Raw genomic sequence first — 27,337 nt, forward strand, 5'->3', positions numbered from 1 at the left:
ATCGCTTGTGCAAGGCAGGGACAGCTGTTTTGGAGAAGTAATGTCAGCTAGGTATTCGCCACCTAGGCTGAGCGCACGCCATCAATTGCTTGAAGCCGGCGGAGTCGACCAGGTGGTACGGCAGCGACTGCACCACCAACAACTTAGCCAGGTGTGAATTAAGCTGCACGACAAGTGGATGACTGGGTATATATTGTTGCTTATTGGACAACGATTCCGTAATGGATAACTGACGGGACATAGGAGGAGCACTAGATGATGATGATGACAACGACATGGTGGATAAGGCCTGGCTACTACTTAGATGACAGGGACTCGGAGCAGCAGCAGCAGCGGAAGAGGGGTCTTCATTAGATGTACATGATGGTGGGGCATGTTGATTGTCCCACATGGCCTTGTGATGCCGTTCCATGTGTTTACGTAGAGCAGTAGTTCCTACATTGCTGCCCTGCCCACGCCTTACTTTCTGCTTGCAGATACGGCACTGTGCCATGTTTTCCTCCTCCGGGAAGGTACAGAAAAATTGCCACACGGCAGAGTACCGTAAAGAGTTAGTACCACGTCCACCACCACCACCACCACCACCACAACCACCCGAGCTTGCCCCTTGTCTGGCAGGCTTTTTTCGGCAGCCTACACCAGCATCTGTGTCGCCGTCACCGGCTCCTGAGCTGACCCTACCGCTGCAACGTTTTGCAGATTGACTTCTGCCCCTACCTCGGCTTGGCTGTTTATCACATCCAGTGCCGCCACTACTACCCTCCTCCTCTGACGCCGTCATCACCTCGTCACCTGGTTCCCACGTCCTGTCTAAAACAACATCATCATCATAGCCTTCCTTATCATCCCCGCCACTTCTGTCACTGTGTTGTGAATGTGATGTGACATCATGGCGGGCTCCATGCCCCCCCTCATTACTGCGTCTGCCACCACGGCTACCACCACCAACACCCCCATTACCGCAGCTATGCGTCTCGGTCACCGCTTCCACCTCCACCACCGCCGCAACACACTCCGTTGGCTGACTCGCGGAAAACAAATCATCATCATCACTATGTTGTTCAGTATCTTCCTTCGCACCCGAGGAGATGTCTCTTAGGACTCTCAGGAAAGATGGCTTCCCGCTAGGAAGGGGGAGCGAAGACATAGATGATGGAATGGAAACGCTAGAAATACCTACATTACTACTGTCACCGTGCCAAGGAACTGTAGAAGATCTGGAATCCAACGAAACCTGGCTTGAAGCCAGATCGTCAGAGTCTTCCTGCTGAGATGACCGCGAGCCAGCCAACCAGTCCACAATGGCCGTATTGTCTAAAGTAACCCGCCCACCGGAGGAGATGGACAAGTCTGGCTTGCTGATACTACTACGAGCAGGCACATGGCAGCTGCTACTAGTGGAACTGGGCACATGTCTTGTGCCACAAATGCTGCTACTGGGTCTGGCACCAACAGATCCAACATTTGGACTGGAAGAGGAGACGGCATGGGTGTTTCTTGCTCTACCCCGTCCTTTCACAACCTTTTTTTCCCCAGACATTTCAGAGCCCCTTCTAAAAGCGTATTCACACACTGACACTGGCTTGGCAAATGGCAATGAATGAGAATTTCAATCAGCCTCGCTGCAGTGCACTCAGGGAATGCTGGGCGTTGTAGTACTACTAGGCTGCCTGTATGGCAAGTTGGATTGTTATTCCTGTTAATAACGGCCAGGGATGAGCCCCTTTTAAAAGCGTATTCACACACGGACACTGGCTTGGCAAATGGCAATGAATGAGAATTTCAATCAGCCTCGCTGCAGTGCACTCAGGGAATGCTGGGCCTTGTAGTACTACTAGGCTGCCTGTATGGCAAGTTGGATTGTTATTCCTGTTAATAACGGCCAGGGATGAGCCCCTTTTAAAAGCGTATTCACACACGGACACTGGCTTGGCAAATGGCAATAAATGAGAATTTCAATCAGCCTCGCTGCAGTGCACTCAGGGAATGCTGGGCCTTGTAGTACTACTAGGCTGCCTGTATGGCAAGTTGGATTGTTATCCTGTTAATAACGGCCAGGGATGAGCCCCTTTTAAAAGCGTATTCACACACGGACACTGGCTTGGCAAATGGCAATGAATGAGAATTTCAATCAGCCTCGCGGCAGTGCACTCAGGGAATGCTGGGCCTTGTAGTACTTCTAGGCTGCCTGTATGGCAAGTTCGATTGTTATTCCTGTTAATAACAGCCAGGGATGAGCCCCTTTTAAAAGCGTATTCACACACGGACACTGGTTTGGCAAATGGCAATGAATGAGAATTTCAATCAGCCTCGTGGCAGTGCACTCAGGGAATGCTGGGCCTTGTAGTACTTCTAGGCTGCCTGTATGGCAAGTTGGATTGTTATTCCTGTTAATAACGGCCAGGGATGAGCCCCTTTTAAAAGCGTATTCACACACGGACACTGGCTTGGCAAATGGCAATGAATGAGAATTTCAATCAGCCTCGCGGCAGTGCACTCAGGGAATGCTTGGCCTTGTAGTACTACTAGGCTGCCTGTATGGCAAGTTGGATTGTTATTCCTGTTAATAACGGCCAGGGATGAGCCCCTTTTAAAAGCGTATTCACACACGGTCACTGGCTTGGCAAATGGCAATGAATGAGAATTTCAATCAGCCTCGCTGCAGTGCACTCAGGGAATGCTGGGTCTTGTAGTACTACTAGGCTGCCTGTATGGCAAGTTGGATTGTTATTCCTGTTAATAACGGCCAGGGATGAGCCCCTTTTAAAAGCGTATTCACACACGGACACTGGCTTGGCAAATGGCAATGAATGAGAATTTCAATCAGCCTCGCTGCAGTGCACTCAGGGAATGCTGGGCCTTGTAGTACTACTAGGCTGCCTGTATGGCAAGTTGGATTGTTATCCTGTTAATAACGGCCAGGGATGAGCCCCTTTTAAAAGCGTATTCACACACGGACACTGGCTTGGCAAATGGCAATGAATGAGAATTTCAATCAGCCTCGCTGCAGTGCACTCAGGGAATGCTGGGCCTTGTAGTACTACTAGGCTGCCTGTATGGCAAGTTGGATTGTTATTCCTGTTAATAACGGCCAGGGATGAGCCCCTTTTAAAAGCGTATTCACACACGGACACTGGCTTGGCAAATGGCAATGAATGAGAATTTCAATCAGCCTCGCTGCAGTGCACTCAGGGAATGCTGGGCCTTGTAGTACTACTAGGCTGCCTGTATGGCAAGTTGGATTGTTATCCTGTTAATAACGGCCAGGGATGAGCCCCTTTTAAAAGCGTATTCACACACGGACACTGGCTTGGCAAATGGCAATGAATGAGAATTTCAATCAGCCTCGCTGCAGTGCACTCAGGGAATGCTGGGCCTTGTAGTACTACTAGGCTGCCTGTATGGCAAGTTGGATTGTTATTCCTGTTAATAACGGCCAGGGATGAGCCCCTTTTAAAAGCGTATTCACACACGGACACTGGCTTGGCAAATGGCAATGAATGAGAATTTCAATCAGCCTCGCTGCAGTGCACTCAGGGAATGCTGGGCCTTGTAGTACTACTAGGCTGCCTGTATGGCAAGTTGGATTGTTATCCTGTTAATAACGGCCAGGGATGAGCCCCTTTTAAAAGCGTATTCACACACGGACACTGGCTTGGCAAATGGCAATGAATGAGAATTTCAATCAGCCTCGCGGCAGTGCACTCAGGGAATGCTGGGCCTTGTAGTACTTCTAGGCTGCCTGTATGGCAAGTTGGATTGTTATTCCTGTTAATAACGGCCAGGGATGAGCCCCTTTTAAAAGCGTATTCACACACGGACACTGGCTTGGCAAATGGCAATGAATGAGAATTTCAATCAGCCTCGCTGCAGTGCACTCAGGGAATGCTGGGCCTTGTAGTACTTCTAGGCTGCCTGTATGGCAAGTTGGATTGTTATCCTGTTAATAACGGCCAGGGATGAGCCCCTTTTAAAAGCGTATTCACACACGGACACTGGCTTGGCAAATGGCAATGAATGAGAATTTCAATCAGCCTCGCGGCAGTGCACTCAGGGAATGCTGGGCCTTGTAGTACTTCTAGGCTGCCTGTATGGCAAGTTGGATTGTTATTCCTGTTAATAACGGCCAGGGATGAGCCCCTTTTAAAAGCGTATTCACACACGGACACTGGCTTGGCAAATGGCAATGAATGAGAATTTCAATCAGCCTCGCTGCAGTGCACTCAGGGAATGCTGGGCCTTGTAGTACTACTAGGCTGCCTGTATGGCAAGTTGGATTGTTATCCTGTTAATAACGGCCAGGGATGAGCCCCTTTTAAAAGCGTATTCACACACGGACACTGGCTTGGCAAATGGCAATGAATGAGAATTTCAATCAGCCTCGCTGCAGTGCACTCAGGGAATGCTGGGCCTTGTAGTACTTCTAGGTTGCCTGTATGGCAAGTTGGATTGTTATTCCTGTTAATAACGGCCAGGGATGAGCCCCTTTTAAAAGCGTATTCACACACGGACACTGGCTTGGCAAATGGCAATGAATGAGAATTTCAATCAGCCTCGCTGCAGTGCACTCAGGGAATGCTGGGCCTTGTAGTACTACTACTACCACTACTACAAAGGCTGCCTGTATTGCAAGTTGGATGCAATGGAGATGAGCCCCTTCTAAAAGCGTATTCACACACGGACACTGGCTTGGCAAATGGCAATGAATGAGAATTTCAATCAGCCTCGCTGCAGTGCACTCAGGGAATGCTGGGCGTTGTAGTACTTCTAGGCTGCCTGTATGGCAAGTTGGATTGTTATTCCAGGGATGAGCCCCTTTTAAAAGCGTATTCACACACGGACACTGGCTTGGCAAATGGCAATGAATGAGAATTTCAATCAGCCTCGCTGCAGTGCACTCAGGGAATGCTGGGCCTTGTAGTACTACTACTACCACTACTACAAAGGCTGCCTGTATTGCAAGTTGGATGCAATGGGGATGAGCCCCTTATAAAAGCGTATTCACACACTGGCTGAGTAGTGAGTAGTGGATGAGCCCCTTCGATTTCTGAATTCCTGCCTTTTAGATTCCTAAAGCTTTCCCTTACTGCACAGAGATGCTATCCCTACAGCTCCTGTCTGTAAAATGGCCGCTGAGCTCCGTGCATAGACTTTTATTGCAGGCTTGAGCCCGCCCCTATGCTGCCTCCCGATTGGCTGGGAGAGCCGTTTGCAAGGCATTATGTGGTAGCCTGATGTCAGGTGATCTTCTGTAATCCTCCATTTTAGATGTAACATGTGGCAGGCGCCAAAATGTAGCCGGGTTCGGTCAAAACGGGTTCGGCCGAACCCTGTAAAGTTCGGATTCGCTGCGAACCGAACTTTTCCTGAAGTTCGGACCGAAACCGGGTTCGGTTGTCCCGGTTCGCTCATCTCTAATCAGGTAGAATACATAAACTGCATTATAGGCCACAATGTTAAATATTTTCATCAGCAAAGTAATTAATATTGCAAAGTAATGAAGACTATTGTCTTGTGGCCTATCAAACTGGATTCTTATACAGTTGCATTTAGCAGAGAATCAAAATATGACTGACACAAAACATTTCTAGGACACCAAGTATATCTAAGTTTTATAATATATTTATATAAATTAAAAATACTTTATTTTTCTTAGGTTATTCTCAAGTCTCAGCATCATCACAGAACTAACACATCCAGCAAATATGCGATTCATGCAGTTTAGGGCTAAGGACTGTTATTCTTTAGCTCTTTCTAAGCTTGAAAAGGTAAGTCAATGAAATGATAGCACATTTAACCAACATTTAAGTCGTTTATACACAGTACATATGTCTGAGAAAGGCTCTACCGCTTCTGTAGAACAGATATATACAATCTACCAAAGGCTTTGTTTTCTATGGTTTTCAGTTTATTATTTGCAAAGACTATTTGCAAAGTTGTTCTATTTTTAATTTGTTAATGCATTAAATCAGTAAAAAATTGGTTGTAAAATTGTACCTAGCCTTTAACCCTTTCCCGTCGCTAATATTTACATTGGGAAAGGGTTTATTTTAAAATGGTACCCGCTCAGAAGCTGAGCGGGCGCCATAGTTGCCGGGTCTCTGTTATGTTATACAGCAGGGACCTAGCGGCAATGCTTGAGATCAGAGACATCTCTGATCACAAGCATTTAACCCCTCAAATGCCATGGTCAGATGTGACCACCGATATCTGAGGTTTTTTTTACTTTCACTTCTTTCTACTTAGGGCCGGTCACCGACACCTGCGCGGTGAGATCCTGTGGCAGCCGGGAGCCTTCTGAACGCTCCGAGCTCTTCTATAGGAATATTGCTATTGAGTTCTGCCTGTGTCAGGTCTCAATAGCAATGCACTGATTTTGTCATATACTGGAATACTGTAATATTGCAGTCTATGGCATAAGCGATCTAATGATCACAGGTTCAAGCCCCCTAGGGGGGGCTAAAAAAAAGTTTAAAAAAAGTAACAAATGTAAAAAAAAAATATATAAAAAATATATACAAATTCAAATCACCCCCTTTTCCCTAGATCACATGTAAAAATAAATAAACAAAAATAAACATGAACACATTAGGTATCCCTGTATCCGACAAACAAATCCCATAAGAAATTGCACAACTGCTGTGTTTCTTTTTTAAAGAGGCTCTGTCACCATATTCTCAAACCCCTATCTCCTATAGCATGTGATCGGCGCTGCAATGTAGATAACAGCAAAGTTTTTTTTTTTAAAAGTTCATTTTTGGCCAAGTTATGACCATTTTATATATATGCAAATGAGGTTTGAAATGGACAACTGGGCATTTTTTTTTTCGTTATGTCCAACTGGGCGTGTATTGTGTTTTTAACTGGGCGTGTTTATGTGTATGACGCTGACCAATCAGTGACCAGTCAGTGTCATACACTCCTCAACCTCTGCACGCTCCTCTCCTGAAATATTCTGTGCTGCTGTGAACTCTGCTCTTACCATTACGTAGCTCTCAGGCTGTTACCTCTCCTCCACTCCTGTCCTCAATAACACCTTCACATGATTGGCAAGTCACCACCCCGCACAAGATCCTACTGCACGGCTGACAGCCGTCAGCTGTATAGCTAACAGCACGGTTGTGTTGGAAGTGCGCCCTGCTGTGTCTCACTTAGCAGCTGGGTGTGTTCCCCTCATTTTAGCTGCTACGTTCTATCCTGACCGCCGGTGAATTCTCTGTGCGGTCTTCGCAGCGTTGCTACCCCGTTTACCTACGGGAGCAGAACGCGGCTCCTGAAATACTCTGTGCTGCCTTAAACTCTGTGGACAGGTCAGGATCCTGTTTTTTTTAAATGCTGCTGGGGAACCCGCTCAATCTGCTATATAAGGCTGCGCCTCCATCCTCTTCTGCCCCTGTCACTTATTCCCAAGCACTGTAAACTTTCAGATTGGTTGCGCTGTGAATATTCGGAGAACGTGATTGGTTTATGTGCAGGGTAATGAACATACAGACAAGCAGTAGAAGACTGAATTCAATGAAATGCTCAGCCCTTAGTCAGTCTTCTACTGCTTGTCTGTATGTTCATTAGCAGAGTTCACAGCAGCACAGAATATTTCAGGAGAGGAGCGTGCAGATGTTGAGGAGTGTATGACACTGACTGGTCACTGATTGGTCAGCGTCATACACATATACACGCCCAGTTAAAAACACAATACACGCCCAGTTGGACATAACGAAAAAAAAAAAAACGCCCAGTTGTCCATTTCAAAGCTCATTTGCATAAATATAAAATAGCTCATAACTTGGCCAAAAATGAACGTTTTTTAAAAAAAAAAATGTTACTGTTATCTACATTGCAGCGCCGATCACATGCAATAGGAGATAGGGATTTGAGAATCTGGTGACAGAGCCTCTTTAAATTCCACCTTATTCTGATTTTTTTTCCAGCTTCCCAGTACATCACACATAATATTAAATAGTGCAATTAGAAAGCACAATTTGTCCAGTAAAAATTAAGCCCTCATATGGCTGTGTCAATGAAAATATAAAAAAGTTATGACTTTTTGAAGACGAGGAGGAAAAAATAAAAGCATAAAAATGAAAATTAGTCTGGTCCTGAAAGGGTTAAAATAGAATAGAGAACTAGTGTGAAGTGCCCCACTCTAAGGAATTTGTTCAGAGGGATTTATAGGCAATATACCACCCTTTTAATAATTGCTTTTGTTCCTTGAAATACAGCATCAATAGGTAATTGTTTAATAGTTGGTTTAAGAAATGAATCCAGCTATAAAACAAGCTGTTTATGAAGCAGCAGAATGTGAATTAGTTCATCAAATATTAACGAGGGTCCATATACTATTTATTTATTTTTTTCATTATACTCAACCACATCTTTGATTTACAAGCAATTAAACTGGTTTGAAGGCGATCTAAATTTGTCTAATTAATTATTTATCCAAATGTGTAATGAAATAGCTAGATGGCTAATGGACTGGAGAGTTTAACATTTATTTTCCCATCTGTTGCTTGATGTCAAGATGCTTTTGGAGAAAATCATCAGCAGATAAATCACATTGAAGGTCTAGTAATTTCCGGTTTTAATTACAGCTAAAAATTTAAGTCACCACAACTAAACAAGCCTTTTGACATTCTCGCATGACTTGCGGGATTATGTGATAATAGAATATAAACAGGAAATGATATGTCAATGGCCAAATTTTACTATACTGGTGTTAATTACTGTTTTAGGCTGTTCATAGAGTAGAATTTTTTTATAGCAGCAATATTATAAATCTACATACAGTGCATATGCATATAATATCAGTTATTCAGTGTGATAAACCTTATGTGGTTGTCCAATACAGCATTTACAATAGTTGCAATTAGGACAGAAATCTTGAAATAATGGCAGAAGGGCTGCATTATCAGTTTAATGGGTTGATTAGTTTAAAATAAATTAATTTTATATATATATATATATATATATATATATATATATATATATATCCATATAGCATCTCCATATGTGGCTCCCACATTAGTACCGATACTCCTTACGACCTCTATATACCTCTTTGGGCTAAGGTATGTTACCCTAACACCCAAATTTTGGGCCCGGTCAAGTTGTCTTCAGAGTTTCCTCTCCTGTTCCATCGAGTCCCAAAAGGGCCCATGAGCCAGAGACCCATCACCAAGAGGTCTGCAGGAGGATACTGGAGCTTGGAGGAGGAGAGTATTCTACATAAGGGATGGGGGAATGTAGACAAAAAGTGGCATGTGGCTTTACTCAATGTGCAGGGCATGCGGCTAGCAATTATGGAGGCATGTGTCAGGCACTGTCCATGAGGGCCTGTGGTAGGCATTTTTTATACCTCCTACCACAGTGTCTACACTGTATATGGGAGACATGTGTCTGCACTTTGTATGGTAAAGCACGTGGCATGTTGTATGGTAAGGCGTGTTGCTGGCACCTTGTATGGTTGGACATGCTCTGTTTTTGTGAGTCCTCTGGCTATAACTATATTTGAAGGCATATGGCTATTCCTGTGGCTATCACTTTTTTTTCGCCTTGTAGCTTGAAGCCAAAAAAACTCTTAAATGAGTCGTTTCAACGGGGAAAATTCCCTTCCTTCTCCAAATATACCAATCCAAATAAATCCCTGGATCAACGACCCGTCTCCAGCTATCTAGTTTATATGACTTGTGATATTATACCTTTCAAGAAAGGCATCCAGGTCCCTCTTAAACTTGTCCAATGAATCAACCATGAAAATATCCTGTCGGAGATATTGTAGTTCCATAGTCTCACCGCTCTAAGAGTAAGAATACACAGTCAATGATGATGCAACCTTCTTTCCTCTAGATGTAGCGAATGCCCCCTTGTCATAGTTACAGGCCGACAAATAAAAAGATCACTAGACTGCTCTCTGTACTGTGAATTGTGTAATTAGATCGCCTCAAGGCGTCTTTTTTCCTAGCTGTATAACATTGTGTCCCTTTTTTGTCTGTCTGAAAGCTGGGATGTGTACACATGTCACCCTATGTTGACTATGGTATATTATAAATTAGGCTGCATACAAACTTGCGTGTGGAAATTTCAGAGGAAGTTTTTGGAAATGTTACCCTTCTCCTCTGAGTTGGGTTCCATTCCCATTAAGGACAAATGAAAGAATGGAATGAAGTATGTATGCAGCCATATTCTTCTTTGAATATTCAGTTGAATGTCACTTTTTTCTAGTCCTATAGTGTAATACATATGTCTTTCTCTTTAGGAGTTTAAAGCCTAGAGCTTAAGTGGGTTTAAAAGGTAGCTAACGTTCAACATTGGTTGATTGGTGGGGGTCCGAGCACTGAGACCCCCACCAATCGCTAAAACGAAGCGCAGAAGTGCACGTGTGTGTGCGCTCTGTCGCTTAGTTTCTGTTTGTTTTTTTGCGGAAATCAATGTAGTGTTGTACGGACTCAATAGAAAGTCTATGAGCCCGTACTCCGATACATCGGCTTTCCGGAAAAAGCCGAACAGAAACGTAGCGGCTGAGCGCTCATACGAGCACTTGCGCAGCTTCATTTTAGCGATTAGTGGGGGTCTCAGTGCTCAGACCCTCACCAATCAAAACTTCTGACATGTCACTATGACAAGTCAGAAGTTTGTTGAACATTTAGTTACCCTTTAATGTTGTTCAGAAGTTTATATCACAGGTCAATCATTTGTCATCATAGAAAGGAAGCTTTAAATAATTAATTTCTCATTTTAGTTTATGTTATTAAACGAGATAAATTTATGTAGGTGGAGAACCTATTAATAAAGAAATGCCATCTTAGTCCCTTAGTGAATATAATAGTATATTGCATATATTTTATAATGTAAGGTCAGAAATGTACCAGGAGCTTTCTGATAGTAATGTGCATGTTTGCAGAAATTTCAGATTCTGCCTGATTTGCTTAGCAGACCTTTTAACAAAATACAGTATTTCACCAGCTGACTGTAGTTGCTACATCCAACTTTAGACTCCAGCTGCTATTTTTGTATGATGACATATGAGAGGAAAGTGAATTAAACTGATTGATCCCACTAATAATGTGATTCTCTCTTCCATACTGTAAGCTCAATTTTTTTTCCCACTTTTCTTTTTTCAGAAGGAGAGAGAGCGAGGCTCTAATCTGGCGTTCATGTTTCGCCTTCCTTTCGCTGCAGGAAGAGTATTCAGTATCAGCATGTTAGATACATTGTTATATCAGGTACAGTATGTCATAGGTAAAAATCATTTATAACATATGACCAGTGTTATTTTAGACAATTTATATTATCTGGAAATAAGCCACTGTTCACACATGTCTGCAAATTATTATTTTTTTACAGATGTGTACCGTAATGTACCCATAGATTCCTATAAGGTAGATGTATGGTAAAGGAGTGTCCTTTAAGATACATTTAACGGGTTAACATCTGGATACTTTTTCTTTAAGGTACTAAAATGCGTAGGCGACTACTCTATTCTGTACTGCAAAAAAGTATACTGTACCATTTTATTTTAATATTTGTTTTTAATCCATGTGCACAGTATACCCTGGAATCCATCTGAAACAGAAACCGATTGTATACAACTGAATACCTTTGACACAAAGTTGGTGTACAGTTGCATCCTTTTCAGCAGTATACAAGCACTTATTGTGAAAATTGGATGTGAACATGGCCTAACAATTAACAATAAAACAGAATTAGCACATCAGCATTATGTTACGTCTGAGTTCTGGAGTTTTTGACGGCAAGAATAGTCTACTCTATAGCACTATTCTTGATGTCCAAAACACAGCAACCCCAATGGAAACCTGCTGGACTCCATTATAAGTCAATGGGTTCCATCTGGATTCTTTGGTACTCCTTTGATAACAGAATACCTGTCTGTCATACCTGCCATGGCTCCGTTAAGAATGGAATTCATAACAGCCAGGTATAATCATATTCTCTGTTGATTCTGACTTAGTCTCCGAAATTGCGGCTCATCAAGGTTCAGCTCTCGAGAACCTTCCTGAGAACAAGCTGTTTGTTCCCATGCAATTCCGGCTAAGGGTACTCAGGGAGAATCATGACTCTGCACTATCTGGCCATCCAGGCATCCTGGGTACCAAGCACCTAATTTCTAGAACCTATTGGTTGCCTGGGTTGCTTAAAGACGTTAAGGCCTACGTTGCCACTTGTGAAATTTGTGCTAGGTCCAAGACTCCCAGGTCCCAACCAGCAGGCTTGCTATGTTCTTTGCCCATTCCCCAGAGACCTTGGACCCATATCTCCATGGATTTTATCACCGATCTGCCTCCATCCCAAGGCAAGTCGGTGGTGTGGGTCGTAGTAGACCGCTTCAGTAAGATGTGCCACTTTGTGCCCCTCAAGAAACTACCCAATGCCAAGATGCTAGCTACCTTGTTTGTCAAACACATACTGCGTCTCCATGGGGTTCCTGTCAATATTGTTTCTGACAGAGGGGTACAATTTGTTTCATTGTTTTGGAGAGCTTTCTGTAAGAAGCTGGAGATTGATCTGTCCTTCTCCTCGGCCTTCCATCCTGAAACTAATGGCCAAACTGAGAGGACTAATAAGTCTCTAGAACAATATTTAAGGTGTTTTATCTCTGACTGTCAAGATGATTGGGTCTCCTTCATTCCCCTCGCCAAATTTTCCCTTAATAACCGAGTCAGTAACTCGTCGCGGGTCTCCCCCTTTTTCTGTAATTTTGGGTTTAATCCACGGTTCTCCTCCGTTTCACCTGGTGGTTCCAACAATCCCGAGGTAGATGTCGTTCATCGGGAACTGTGCACTGTCTGGGCCTAGGTTCAGAAGAAAGTTGAGGCATCCCAGAGGATCCAAAAGACTCAGGAAGATAAAAGACGTTCTACTAACCCCCTGTTTGTGGTCGGAGATCTAGTGTGGCTGTCTTCAAAAAATTTGCGCCTTAAAGTTCCGTCCCAAAAATTTGCTCCCCGGTATATAGGGCCGTACAAGGTCATTGAGGTCCTTAACTCTGTCTCCTTACGGCTGGAGTTACCCTCGTCTTTTCAAATACACAACGTGTTCCATGCCTCCCTCCTGAAACGCTGCTCCCCGTCCTTGGCTATCTTGACGAAATCTCCCGTCCTTGTTCTCACTCCTGAAGGGGTAGACTTCGAGGTGGCCAAGATTGTGGACAGCAGGATGGTCCAAGGCTCCCTGCAGTACCTGGTCCATTGGAGAGGATACGGACCTGAGGAGAGGACTTGGGTACCCACCCGGGATGTTCACGCCGGGTTATTGCTCAGGAAGTTCCATCTTCGGTTCCCCAACAAGCCAGGTCCACCTAGGAAGGGTCCAATGGCCCCTCATAAAAGGGGGGGTACTGTAAAGGATTCTCCAGACACAGCTTCTGTGTCAACGCTCGTGGTTAATCAGCCTGCATCTGTTCCTAGGTCTGCTAGAGTGACTCGATCTGTTACCACTCAGGCTGGTAGGCTGAGGAGTGGGAGAGCCTATCACAGCCTGGCCAGACGGTTCTATCTCCCGCCCTTGGTCTATTTATACCTTCATTTGCTGCTTGTCCTTTGCCTGTGATTCTCCTGTTTCTTGGCTCTGCTGTTCCTGCTATTACCATTGACCTCTACTTCACATTTTCCCTGGCTTGACTGACTATTCTCCTGCTCTGCTTTTGCTACCACATACACTTCTGGTTTAACTCGGCTCGTTCACTACTCCTGTTGCTCACAGTGTTGCCATGGGCAACTGCTCCACTTCCCTTTGCTTCTGTGTACCCTTGTCTTGTGTTGTCTGTCGTACACATATTGAGCGTAGGGACCGTCGCCAAGTTGTACGCCGTCGCCTAGGACGGGCCGTGCAAGTAGGCAGGGACTGAGTGGCGGGTAGATTAGGGCTCACCTGTCCGCCTCCCTACCCCGACATTACACCAATATTACCACCATACAGTGACCATATAGTGGTGGATACCAGTTCTACACAGGCACTCTGTAGACCATATAAGTGATTAAAGTTTATAGATTTATATCTAGTGACTCACAGGTGACAACCTACTCTGACTGGAGTCGTTCAAGTTCCCTTTTATTTTTCATCTGGCTAAGACCTCCATGTCAGCTTCTCCCGGTCACAACTTGTTTCTGTAGAAATTGATACACAGACATCTATGGTTCATTGCTTTTCCAGCCCACTCCCTGCCTACTCCCCACCATCTAAACAAACTCCCAATCCATAGTGCCCAAGACAGAAATAATCCTACTGTCACGACTGTGGGGAATGTGGACCCACTGGGCCCCTTGCAGTAACGGAGTAGCAGCTTGTCAAACAAAATATCAATATTAGATACGAGGACAAGAGTACCTGGATAGCTCACTTGTGCCAGACGATTGAAAGCTTGCTTGTGCCGGACTATCGGAAGCTGTCTTGAGCTGGACTATCGCAATCTGGCTTATGCTGGATGATCAGACTTGTCTTCGATACAGGACACGGACACTGAAGTCGTCCCGGACACTGAACTTGGCAAGGACACCGAATATGGATACTGAAGTTGTCACAGACACGAGACTTGACATGGCCAACAGACACGGATATTGAAGTCGTCACAGACACTGGACTTGACTCAGACACGGGATACGGACACTGAAGTTGTCATAGACACCGGACTTGACACGGACACCGGACACAGATATTGAAGTCGTTATGGACACTGGACTTGACACGGACATCGGTCACGTATACTGAAGTCATCACGGACACTGGACTTGACATGGACACCATGCTTGACAGCGAACACGGTTACTGGATATAGGATACAGGATAACGCTAGGGAACCTTTGCAGACTAACAGGTTAGACACAATATTGCTCAGGCAAGGTGGAAGTGGGCAGATTTATTCTTAAAGTCCCGGGTGTGCAGGGACTGGTCAGGGACGAAGTTCCTGGTGTGGGCGATGGCCCTTTAAGCCCTGGAACAATCACGCACGTGCACCCTACGGGCATCAGCCGGAGGATAGAGCAATGTGTGCTGGCGTATCTGGGGAAGGAGACGCCATCCAAGTTTCAGAGTCCTGCGGTCGCGGCTGCCGGTAGTTGGGAAATGCCGGTGGTCAGCAACTGCGGGCATTACAGTTACCTTTGGTGCCCCACACAGTAAGGCCCCATGCACACGACCGTAATTTTCATCCATAATTACGGAATCCGTAATTACAGATGAAGTTGCGGACCCATTTATTTCTATTGTCCAGGGACACCTTTAAGTATATTTATGGATGTGTGTCCGGGCCGTTGAAATGATCCGCAAAATATAGAGCATGTCTTAATCTTGTCCACAATTCCGGCACAGACTCGCCAATAGAAGTCTATGGCACAATTGCGGACAGTTACGGATGTATATCCGCAGCCGTCAGATCCGTATTTGCGGACAGTAAAAAATATTATGGTTGTGTGTATGAGGCCTAATAGTGCACACTTTTGTGCCCCCTATAGGCCCCACACAGTAAGTGCTGCTTTTAGTTCCTCTCTGTAGAAGGAGATGCCGGCCAGGTATCAGAGTCCTGCAGTCGCGGCTGCTGGTAGGTGGAAAAAGCGACCGCGGAGATTACAGTACCCCTCTTTACTCCCCCTCTACTTAGGTCCAGAGCGTAGGAGGAACTTTTTGATGTGAGCTCGGGCATCCACATTATCTTCATGCTCCCAACACCTCTCCTCAGGACCAAAACCCACCAGGTAAGAGGTCCTTCCTCCTAACTTCTTGTAGTCCAGGATCTCCTTGACCTCGAAGACATGAGAAGAATCGCTAGGAGCAGTTGCAGAGGCAGGAGATTTACTGTACCGGTTGAGGACCACGGGCTTCAGAAGGGACACATGGAAGGAATTGGGAGTCTTGAGAGTAGGGGGCAGACGCAATTTGTAAGAAACAGGGTTGATCAATTGCAGGATTTCAAAGGGACCAAGAAATCTGGGCGCAAATTTGTAGGAGATTTTTAGAAGACAACCAGACTTTAGCTATGGGAAGAAATTGAGGAGGAAGCCTTCTTTTCTTATTGTCATATTTCTTCATGCGGTTCACTGCCTGCAGGATCACAGACTTGGTTTGCTGCCAGACCTGAAGAAATATTTTGAAAGAAGAAGCAGCTGCAGGCACTTGAGATGTAGCCGATACAGGAAGAGGAACACGTGGATGTTGGCTGTAAACAATAAAAAATGGAGATATAGCAGTAGACTCACTCGTGTGATTATTGTAAGAGAATTCCGCCCATGGAAGAAGATGCACCCAATTGTTGTGTTGAACAGATATAAAATGACAAAGATAATTTTCTACCAATTGATTAATCCTTTCAACATGGCCGTTGGATTGTGGGAGATATGCAGAACAAAAGTCCAATTTCACATCCAAAAGTTTACACAGGGATCTCCAGAACTTAGACGCGAATTGTACAGCGCGATCAGACATGATATGGAGAGGCAATCCGTGCAGACGAAAAATAAGTTGAACAAACACATTTGTCAGGCAAGGAGTTGAGGGAAGGCCAGACAGAGGAACAAAATGTGCCATCTTGGAAAAACAATCCACCACGACCCAGACAGTGTTACATCCATAAGAAGGAGGAAGATCTGTAATAAAGTCCATGGCAATATGTTGCCAGGGACCATCAGGAACAGGGAGAGGTTGAAGCAGACCAGCAGGCTTGAAATGGGTGGCTTTATTTTTGGCACAGTTGGTACTCAAAGAGACATAGTCCACAACATCTTTGGCAAGCGTGGGCCACCAGTAGTGACAAGAAATAAAGCCCTGAGTCTTACAAAAATACCTGAATGCCCTGCCAACTTGGAATTATGTACCCAGATGAGAATTTTCTTCCTGTCAGTAGGGTGAACAAAAATTTATTCTGGAGCCCATGATCTGAAACGAGGTTATTCCCCCTTAAACGCGACAGGACTTGGCAAACATGCTTCCGGTAAGTCATCAGATCTGATGAATAAATCAAGATATCATTCAGAAATACCACCACACAGACATACAGTAGATCAATGAAGATGTCGTTAACGAATTCCTGAAACACAGTTAGAGGGTTACACATTCCAAAGGGCATCGCGAGATATTCATTGTGACCGTCTCGGGTGTTTCCATTCGTCACCTTTGTAGATACGGATGAAGTTGTAAGCCCTACGTAGACCCACCTTTGTGAAAATCTTGGCCCCACAAATTACGTTCAAGAGCTCTGAAATTAGCGGCAAGAGTTACTTGTTTAAGACAGTGATTTGATTTAAACCACGGTAGTCAATACCAGGCCGTAGAGTTCCATCTTTTTTCCTACGAAGACTAATCCGGCTCCGGCTGGAGAAGTAGACTTCCTGATAAACCCCCTCTCGAGGTTCTCCTTGTCGAATGCCAACATGGCTTGGGTTTTAGGCATGGAGAGAGGATAAACCTATCCATGAGGAGGTGAAGCTTCAGTTCAATTCAATTGGACAATCGTAAGGGTGATGAGGAGGCAGGACCTCAGCCTTCTTCTTGCTGAAGACATCTGTAAAACAGGCATACTGTGGAGGCAGACCAAAAAGTGACTGAGGTATCGAGGACTGGTCAGGGCAAACCTGAGGCAGGCAGCGGTATAGACATTGGGATCCCCACTGGTGAACCTCTCCGGAATTCCAATCAACTGAAAACAGATAAAAAACACGGCGCCAGAATGTGCAAAATAACGATATACAGCCCCAGGGGCAAGGGATGATATAATTGCTCACCTAGGGACGTGGACACCGGTTAGGATGTCGTAAACGTAGGAGAGCTGCTGCCAGGTCCATGCACAAACAAACCAAGTTTGTTGTCAAGAAGTATTGTATCCAAGAGAGAAAATGGGACCAAAAACGGCGCTGCTCAGGAAGGATGTCAGATGAGAGAGGATTATAATAAATAGAATTTATTAATAAGAGTAGAGTAGGCTACGCGTTTCGACGCCGGACCGGCGTCTTCATCAGGCCAATGTGTACAATGCGATAATTGCTCCTTTATATACATGGGGGAATTAACAACATGATGAAAAAACCGCCAAACAAGGCGGGTCAGAGGTCACACACAGCGTTTGCCAGATGTTTACAAACAAATTCTGAAATTTACATAAAACTATACAGATGTAATAACATAATATAAATCATTTAATAAATATATTAAAACCTATCTCTAAGGAGAAAATCATAAAATGAATTTTTGTAAGGAAAAGGGCAGTTCTAGAGGAGATAACTAAGGGATGGCCGGTGACACGCAGAGTTGGACCGCAAACAGTTCACCATAATGAGGTGAGCCGCAGGGTGGACCGCAAACAAATGGGGTCGATTTGTGAATGAATGGACTAGAAACCACAAGGGATTGGTGAGTCACATGGGGTGTAGGAGAGGACCGCCGTCACAATGTTGGATCGCAAGACTACAAGGGCGACGGGAACGGAGCAACGTGAGTAAAGGAAAAACATAAACATAGCATACAGATGTAATAACATAGATAATTTAATACATATATTAAAAACTATCTCTAGGGAGAAAATCACAAATGAGGGGGGGGGGGGGGCGGTGACACGCAAAAGTTGAACCGCAAACAGTTCAACATATGGAGGTGAGCCGCACGGTGGACCGCAAACAAGCGGAGTTGATTTGTGAATGAATGGACTAGAAACCAGTAGGTCACATGGGGTATAGGAGAGGACCGCCGTCGCAATGTTGGATCGCAAGATTAGAAGGGCGAATGGACCGGAGCGGAGTGAGTATTTAAGAGTTTTTCAAATTGCTTGAAAGAATGGTGTTGGGAGTGTGTATTGCGGACCGTATTAGTATAAAATTAGTATAAAATTAGTATAAAGACTTGATATGTTGGTTGGTTACTTGAAAAACCGTGATGATGAGATAATATATATATACACATATACACAATGTGCAATGTGCGGAAGGTACTGTGATGAAGGGAAAAAAACATGAACTACCATGGGAGAGAGGAAAAAAAGAGAGAGGAAATATATATATATACATATACATATGTACATATATATATTTTTTGGGGAACATGATAGGGACATGAGCATTTTAGTCTAGGGACGTTTCTATGAGATCATTAAGGCCATTTGGGTGCAGGGTTTCCAGTTTGAAGATCCAAAAATTCTCTCTCTGTTTGAGTTTAGTAAACCTATTAGGAATATCCGCAGGAATCTGTTCGATCGGGGTAACGATTAAATCAGTAAAACTACAATTATGTTTGAGGGCACAATGACGTGACACACTTTGTTTTAAAAAACCTTGCTTGACATTGAATCTATGTTTGTTGATTCGGTTTCTTAACGTTTGGGTGGTGCGACCTACGTATTGCAGGTTGCATGTACACTGTAAGAGGTACACAACATAAGTACTGCCACAATCTAAATGGCTTTGAATGGGATAATATATATTAGTTTTTAAGGAGTGAAATTGTATGGATTTCTTTGCAATGTTATTACAGCATAAACATCTAGCATGATTACATGAAAAAGAGCCATTTTGTGTTGAAGGATTCGTAACTTTCTTTTTGTTGTTATGTAGCCTGCTGGGGGCTAGTAGATTTTTCAAAGTTTTTGCTCTTCTAAAAGTGATTAAGGGTTTCGCGGGGAGTAATGTTTTTAAAAAAGGGTCGTTGGTTAAAACGTGCCAATGCCTTCTAAAAATGGACAAAATATTCTTGCTACTTTTATTAAATGAGGTGATGAAATTTAAAGGTTTTCCCAGGAGCCTAATTAAGGGTGCAGAGATAAGAGCAAGAAACATGACCCAATCTGAATGCATTAAAGAATCAATACCGGCTAATACTGTTAATGGTGAAAAAACTATAAAAAATAAATTTAACAAACAGAATGTAAATTTCATCACCTCATTTAATAAAAGTAGCAAGAATATTTTGTCCATTTTTAGAAGGCATTGGCACGTTTTAACCAACGACCCTTTTTTAAAAACATTACTCCCCGCGAAACCCTTAATCACTTTTAGAAGAGCAAAAACTTTGAAAAATCTACTAGCCCCCAGCAGGCTACATAACAACAAAAAGAAAGTTACGAATCCTTCAACACAAAATGGCTCTTTTTCATGTAATCATGCTAGATGTTTATGCTGTAATAACATTGCAAAGAAATCCATACAATTTCACTCCTTAAAAACTAATATATATTATCCCATTCAAAGCCATTTAGATTGTGGCAGTACTTATGTTGTGTACCTCTTACAGTGTACATGCAACCTGCAATACGTAGGTCGCACCACCCAAACGTTAAGAAACCGAATCAACAAACATAGATTCAATGTCAAGCAAGGTTTTTTAAAACAAAGTGTGTCACGTCATTGTGCCCTCAAACATAATTGTAGTTTTACTGATTTAATCGTTACCCCGATCGAACAGATTCCTGCGGATATCCCTAATAGGTTTACTAAACTCAAACAGAGAGAGAATTTTTGGATCTTCAAACTGGAAACCCTGCACCCAAATGGCCTTAATGATCTCATAGAAACGTCCCTAGACTAAAATGCTCATGTCCCTATCATGTTCCCCAAAAAATATATATATGTACATATGTATATGTATATATATATATTTCCTCTCTCTTTTTTTCCTCTCTCCCATGGTAGTTCATGTTTTTTTCCCTTCATCACAGTACCTTCCGCACAATGCACATTGTGTATATGTGTATATATATATTATCTCATCATCACAGTTTTTCAAGTAACCAACCAACATATCAAGTCTTTATACTAATTTTATACTAATTTTATACTAATACGGTCCGCAATACACACTCCCAACACCATTCTTTCAAGCAATTTGAAAAACTCTTAAATACTCACTCCGCTCCGGTCCATTCGCCCTTCTAATCTTGCGATCCAACATTGCGACGGCGGTCCTCTCCTATACCCCATGTGACCTACTGGTTTCTAGTCCATTCATTCACAAATCAACTCCGCTTGTTTGCGGTCCACCGTGCGGCTCACCTCCATATGTTGAACTGTTTGCGGTTCAACTTTTGCGTGTCACCGCCCCCCCCCCCTCATTTGTGATTTTCTCCCTAGAGATAGTTTTTAATATATGTATTAAATTATCTATGTTATTACATCTGTATGCTATGTTTATGTTTTTCCTTTACTCACGTTGCTCCGTTCCCGTCGCCCTTGTAGTCTTGCGATCCAACATTGTGACGGCGGTCCTCTCCTACACCCCATGTGACTCACCAATCCCTTGTGGTTTCTAGTCCATTCATTCACAAATCGACCCCATTTGTTTGCGGTCCACCCTGCGGCTCACCTCATTATGGTGAACTGTTTGCGGTCCAACTCTGCGTGTCACCGGCCATCCCTTAGTTATCTCCTCTAGAACTGCCCTTTTCCTTACAAAAATTCATTTTATGATTTTCTCCTTAGAGATAGGTTTTAATATATTTATTAAATGATTTATATTATGTTATTACATCTGTATAGTTTTATGTAAATTTCAGAATTTGTTTGTAAACATCTGGCAAACGCTGTGTGTGACCTCTGACCCGCCTTGTTTGGCGGTTTTTTCATCATGTTGTTAATTCCCCCATGTATATAAAGGAGCAATTATCGCATTGTACACATTGGCCTGATGAAGACGCCGGTCCGGCGTCGAAACGCGTAGCCTACTCTACTCTTATTAATAAATTCTATTTATTATAATCCTCTCTCATCTGACATCCTTCCTGAGCAGCGCCGTTTTTGGTCCCATTTTCTCTCTTGGATACAAAGGAATTCCAATCAAGGACAGGAGCGTGTTGGCGCAGCCATGGTAGTCCCATCAGGATAGGGTTAATAGTCTTTAGCGAACATAAAAGGCTATTTGTTCCGAGTGTAGAACACCCACTTGCAACTTCAAAGGCTTTGCGATGGACAGGATAGGGTCTGGCTGAGGTTGACCATTCACAGAAGCAACTGATAGAGGTTTCTCCAGAGGAGTCATGGGCAAGTGGAGACGGTCCACTAAGGCCTGATGAGTAAAATCTGCAGCGAATCCGCCACATGTGTAACATCGCCCTAGGCTGGGGCTACATGGTACTTTTAATAAAGGATTTACACTGCACAATAGATGTTGTGCCGATATTGCTAAATGTACGTTCACCTAATTAATGAAAGTATATCACTGCCTTAAAGAACGTTTAAAAATTGATTTTTATTATAGACATCAACACTAAAATTGGGCTAGAACAGCCAAAGTTGAACTAATAAAGGCGTAAGCAGAAGGACCAGTAAGGAATGCAGTACTGCATATAGCACAGCCTGCGTGTGTGTAGACAGTCCCTCAAATTTATATTATAAGCCTGGTACTTCCTGCCACTAAGTCTGTGTCCCTTGTGTCTGCGTCCCAACGCGTTTCTGCTCCCTCAGTTTATGGGGTGCGTCATCAGGGATCACAGTGGTTTGAGGTATAAACAAATACACAGATCGGCCGGTTAACACATGTTGCGTGCCATTAGACTTTCACATTCACCCGGCTCGTGCACGACACTAGTCAGCTGGTCGGACACGAGCCGAGTGAGTGCCGGCCTGAAATAGTCCAGGACCCCTCCCACCATCCGGGGGCATGACGCCCCGCCGACCAATCCCAGTGAGGCACGTGTCACGTCACCCACAGAGGGCGGGCCAGCGGAGACGCAGCAAGACCGGGGATGGGAGGGGAAAAGCGTCCAAGGTAACCAGGGATACAAGGAGGCCATCTAGAGCCCTGGCGAGATCCGTAAAGATAAGTGAACAGATGCTGGCAAAGGAGTCATTATGATTGAAGGTACCAGAGCAAAGAACCCACATGCGGTCAGAAACAATCTGACCTCCATGTGGTAAGCCTACTTAGTGACAATTATTACGATGATAAGTAGTAATCATAAATAAACTGATATATATAGAGGGGGCTGTATGGCGTTCTCTACAGGGGGGCTGTATGGCGTTATCTACAGAGGGGGCTGTATGGCGTTATCTACAGAGGGGGCTGTATGGCGTTATCTACAGAGGGGGCTGTATGGCGTTATCTTCAGAGGGGGCTGTATGGCATTCTCTACAGGGGGGCTGTATGGCGTTCTCTACAGGGGGGGCTGTATGGCGTTATCTACAGAGGGGGCTGTATGGCGTTATCTACAGAGGGGGCTGTATGGCGTTCTCTACAGAGGGGGCTGTATGGCGTTCTCTACAGGGGGGCTGTATGGCGCTCTCTACAGAGGGGGCTGTATGGCGTTATCTACAGGGGGGACTGTATGGCATTCTCTACAGAGGGGGCTGTATGGTGTTCTCTACAGGGGGGCTGTATGGCGTTCTCTACAGAGGGGGCTGTATGGCGTTCTCTACAGGGGGGCCTGTATGGCGTTCTCTACAGGGGGGCCTGTATGGCGTTCTCTACAGAGGGGGCTGTATGGCGTTCTCTACAGAGGGGGCTGTATGGCGTTCTCTTCAGGGGGGGCTGTATGGCGTTCTCTACAGGGGGGGCTGTATGGCGTTATCTACAGGGGGGCTGTATGGCGTTCTCTACAGGGGGGGGCTGTATGGCGTTGTCTACAGGGGGGCTATATGGCGTTATCTACAGAGGGGACTGTATGGCGCAAACGCCATACAGCTCCTCTGTAGAGAATGCCATACAGCCCCCCCCTGTAGTGAACACCATACAGCCCCCCCTGTAGTGAACGCCATACAGCCCCCCCTGTAGGGAACGCCATACAGCCCCCTCCCCTGTAGGGAATGCCATACAGCCCCCCCTGTAGGGAACGCCATACAGCCCCCTCCCCTGTAGGGAATGCCATACAGCCCCCCCTGTAGAGAACGCCATACAGCCCCCCCTGTAGGGAACGCCATACAGCCCCCCCTGTAAGGAACGCCATACAGCGTCCCCCCTCCAAAAAAGTCTGACCTACAGTGTGTCCAACTAAAAGACATGTATCCCCTATCCACAGGATAGGGGATACATGTGTGATCGCTGGCAGCGATAGGGAGAACGGGGGACCGAAATTCCCCTGATGTTCTCCATGACAAACCTCTGACTTCTGGAGTCTGCGCAGCTCAATAAAAATGAAAGGAGCGCTGGTCACGCATGCGCACAAGCGCGACCGGCGCTCCATTCATTTCTACGGAGCTGCCGACACAGACCCCGTATGTCCAAGGTTTGTGATGGAGAACTTCACGGGACGTTCAGTCCCCTGTTCTACTTATCGCTGCCAGGGATCACACATGTATCCCCTGTCCTGTGGAGATCCTGTGGGGAGGGGATACATGTCTTTTGTTTAATGGCAGAGCGGGGAGATACCTCCCTGCTCTGCCGTAGTGTTCAGTGGCGTCCCGCTGTAGCAGCCATAGCGGCTGCTAGCGGAGCCTCCGGCCATGGTGGGGGCCCGTGCCGGCGGGCGACACGGGCCCCCTCATGCCGCGGGCCCCGTAGCAGCTGCTACGGCTGCTATAGTGGTAGTTACGCCACTGGAATAGGTGTATCTGAGGGATAGCAACAGATATTAGGAGAAGTAACATCAATCGCTGTTTCATACATATATAGTGTGTGCCATCAACAGCTCAAAGAGCCAATAACATATAGAGAAAGACTAATGTTGCAAGGGGAGGGTGCTGGCAACTAGATCGCATGAATACCGCAAAGACTATATTGGAAAGAGTGGTCTGGAGTGGAAGAAATTCTTTAAAACTCTACCACAGGATCTACCACATTTTAGAGTACTTGATAAACTACTGCAGGAGGGTCAAAGGAATACGGGGGATGGACCATTTACTAATCTGCGTCCATCATCTACCAAAAAGGCACCCGTGAACGACAACACACCCATTGACGTATTTCTGGAGGTAGTAGTTGATCAATTGACAAAGATGGTTTCCTCTGATCCAATTAAATTTAACACCTCAAAGGAGGAGATGATGGCCCTACAAGCACTAGAACAGGATGCGACTATTGTTATTAAGCCCTCCGATAAAGGGGGAAATGTCGTGGTGACGGATCGGAGACAATACATCACAATGTGTCACCGAATTTTGAGAGATCCAGATTGTTGTCGGATTTTGCCTAGCGACCCAATGGGGATCTTTGGCAGTACCTTAAAGGAATTGGTTAATCGGGGCAAATCACTAAATCTACTCAGCCCTGCTGAGCAAAATGTTATCCTCATCAATAATCCACAATATTCGACATTCTATAGCTTACCGAAGGTGCACAAGGGCACTTCTCCCCTCAAGGGGCGTCCCATTGTTTCAGGTGTTGACAATATGACACAAAATGCTGGTCTCTACATTGACCAAATCCTCAAACCCATTGTGTTGACTTTACCATCTTATGTCAGAGACACGATGGATGTATTGAATAGATTGGAAGGCATCAGATGTGATGCAGGAGTTCTCTTGGCCTCACTTGATGTGGAGGCCCTCTACAGCTCTATACCCCATAACTCAGGCTGTAGGGCAGTAGGGGATTTTCTCCAGGAAAGGGGACTACAGTTCCAGGCCCATAATGAGTTTGTGGTCGACCTGCTCAGATTTGTCCTTGAACATAATTTTTTCATGTTCAATAGCAAATACTACCAGCAACTTAGGGGGGTGGCGATGGGTTGCCCATGTGCCCCCTCCTATGCAAATCTATATTTAGGCTGGTGGGAGAAGAAGATTGTTTTTAGCGAGGACATGGAGAGATGGACATCTCTGATTTTGCTGTGGCTTAGATTCATTGACGATATCATGATTCTGTGGACTGGAACCAGGGAACAGTTCAATGAATTTGTAGCCATCCTCAATATCAATGAAATGGGACTTCTATTTACCTCAGAGATCAATGACCATAAAATTACGTTCCTTGACATTAATATTTTCAAGCCTGAACAGGGGGTCATCCAGACCACAGTGTTCAGGAAGAATACAGCGACTAACAGTCTACTTAGGTGGGAGAGCTGGCATCCGGGACCCCTTAAAAAAGGGATACCGAAAGAGCAATACTTGAGGGTGCGGAGGAATTGCTCCACCATTACAGACTTTAAGATTGCTGCAACGGACCTGCAGAGTAGATTCTGTCGGAGGGGGTACCCCCACGGAGTTTTGAGCTCTTCGTATCAACATGCACTCAATAACAACCGTAGTGAATGACTTGTTCCGAGGAAGCGGTCGCCTGAAGAGCAGACACGCATCATAGGAACATTTGACTCGTCCAATAAGGAAGTGATGAGGATACTCGGAAATTTCTGGGGTATCCTCAAAACCGATCCTGATATTGGGAGCATGGTGGGGGATAGACCCATGGTGACATTTAAGAGGGGTAGGAACATAAGGGATCGGCTGGTTCATAGTCATCTGCAACCCATCTCATCCACATCTTGGTTACCACACGATGTCAAGGGAACATTCAAATGTGGATCGTGCAAAGCGTGTGACTCTGTACTATGTCGTAAAACATTTCAGAGCCATACGACAGGGCGAACGTTTGTCAATAGATCATTCATCAACTGCAAGACTAGAGGAGTGGTCTATTTGATCTCATGTATCTGTGGTTTGCAGTACATTGGTAAGACCTCGAGGGAATTCAGACGCAGGATCAGGGACCATATAGGGGACATACGTAGGAATGACGACACCCTGGTGGCACGCCACTTTGGGAGTGCCATGCTGGCAATACCAATGCAATTACTTTCCAGGGGATAGAACACATATGACCGTCGCCTAGGGGGGGTGATCTGGATAAGAGGATTCTGCAGAAGGAGGCCCAATGGATTTTCCGGATGCAAACCGTAAAATCGGCGGGCCTTAATGAGCAATTGTCATTCAATTGTTTTCTATAAATCAAGATGCATCCATCAATTACAATACAATAGATTAATAATTCCAGACCACTCTTTCCAACATAGCCTTTGCGGTATTCATTTGATCTAGTTGCCAGCACCCTCCCCTTGCGACATTAGTCTTTCTCTATATGTTATTGGCTCTTTGAGCTGTTGATGGCACACACTATATATTCATGAAACAGCGATTGATGTTACTTCTCCTAATATCTGTTGCTATCCCTCAGATACACCTATTCAATACATATATATATATTTATCAGTTTATTTATGATTACTATTTATCATCGTAATAATTGTCACTAAGTAGGCTTACCACATGGAGGTCAGATTGTTTCTGACCGCATGTGGGTTCTTTGCTCTGGTACCTTCAATCATAATGACTCCTTTGCCAGCATCTGTTCACTTATCTTTACGGATCTCGCCAGGGCTCTAGATGGCCGCCTTGTATCCTTGGTTACCTTGGACGCTTTTCCCCTCCCATCCCCGGTCTCGCTGCGTCTCCGCTGGCCCGCCCTCTATGGGTGACGTGACACG

At 44.8% G+C, this 27,337-nt stretch overlaps 1 protein-coding gene across 6 annotated transcripts in view; it reads left to right on the forward strand.

Moving 5' to 3' along the window:
* KCNT2 (potassium sodium-activated channel subfamily T member 2) overlaps positions 1-27,337 on the forward strand; it is a 675,220-nt gene that overhangs the window by 562,172 nt on the left and 85,711 nt on the right. For all 6 annotated transcript variants that reach the window (XM_075833425.1, XM_075833427.1, XM_075833430.1 and 3 more), the window contains 2 exons: positions 5,657-5,768; positions 11,118-11,219. In XM_075833425.1, coding sequence (XP_075689540.1) covers positions 5,657-5,768; positions 11,118-11,219 — 214 coding nt within the window. The remainder of the gene's footprint in view (positions 1-5,656; positions 5,769-11,117; positions 11,220-27,337) is intronic.

Source organism: Rhinoderma darwinii, chromosome 7 (assembly GCF_050947455.1).
Source record: "Rhinoderma darwinii isolate aRhiDar2 chromosome 7, aRhiDar2.hap1, whole genome shotgun sequence".
Lineage (NCBI taxonomy): Eukaryota > Metazoa > Chordata > Amphibia > Anura > Rhinodermatidae > Rhinoderma > Rhinoderma darwinii.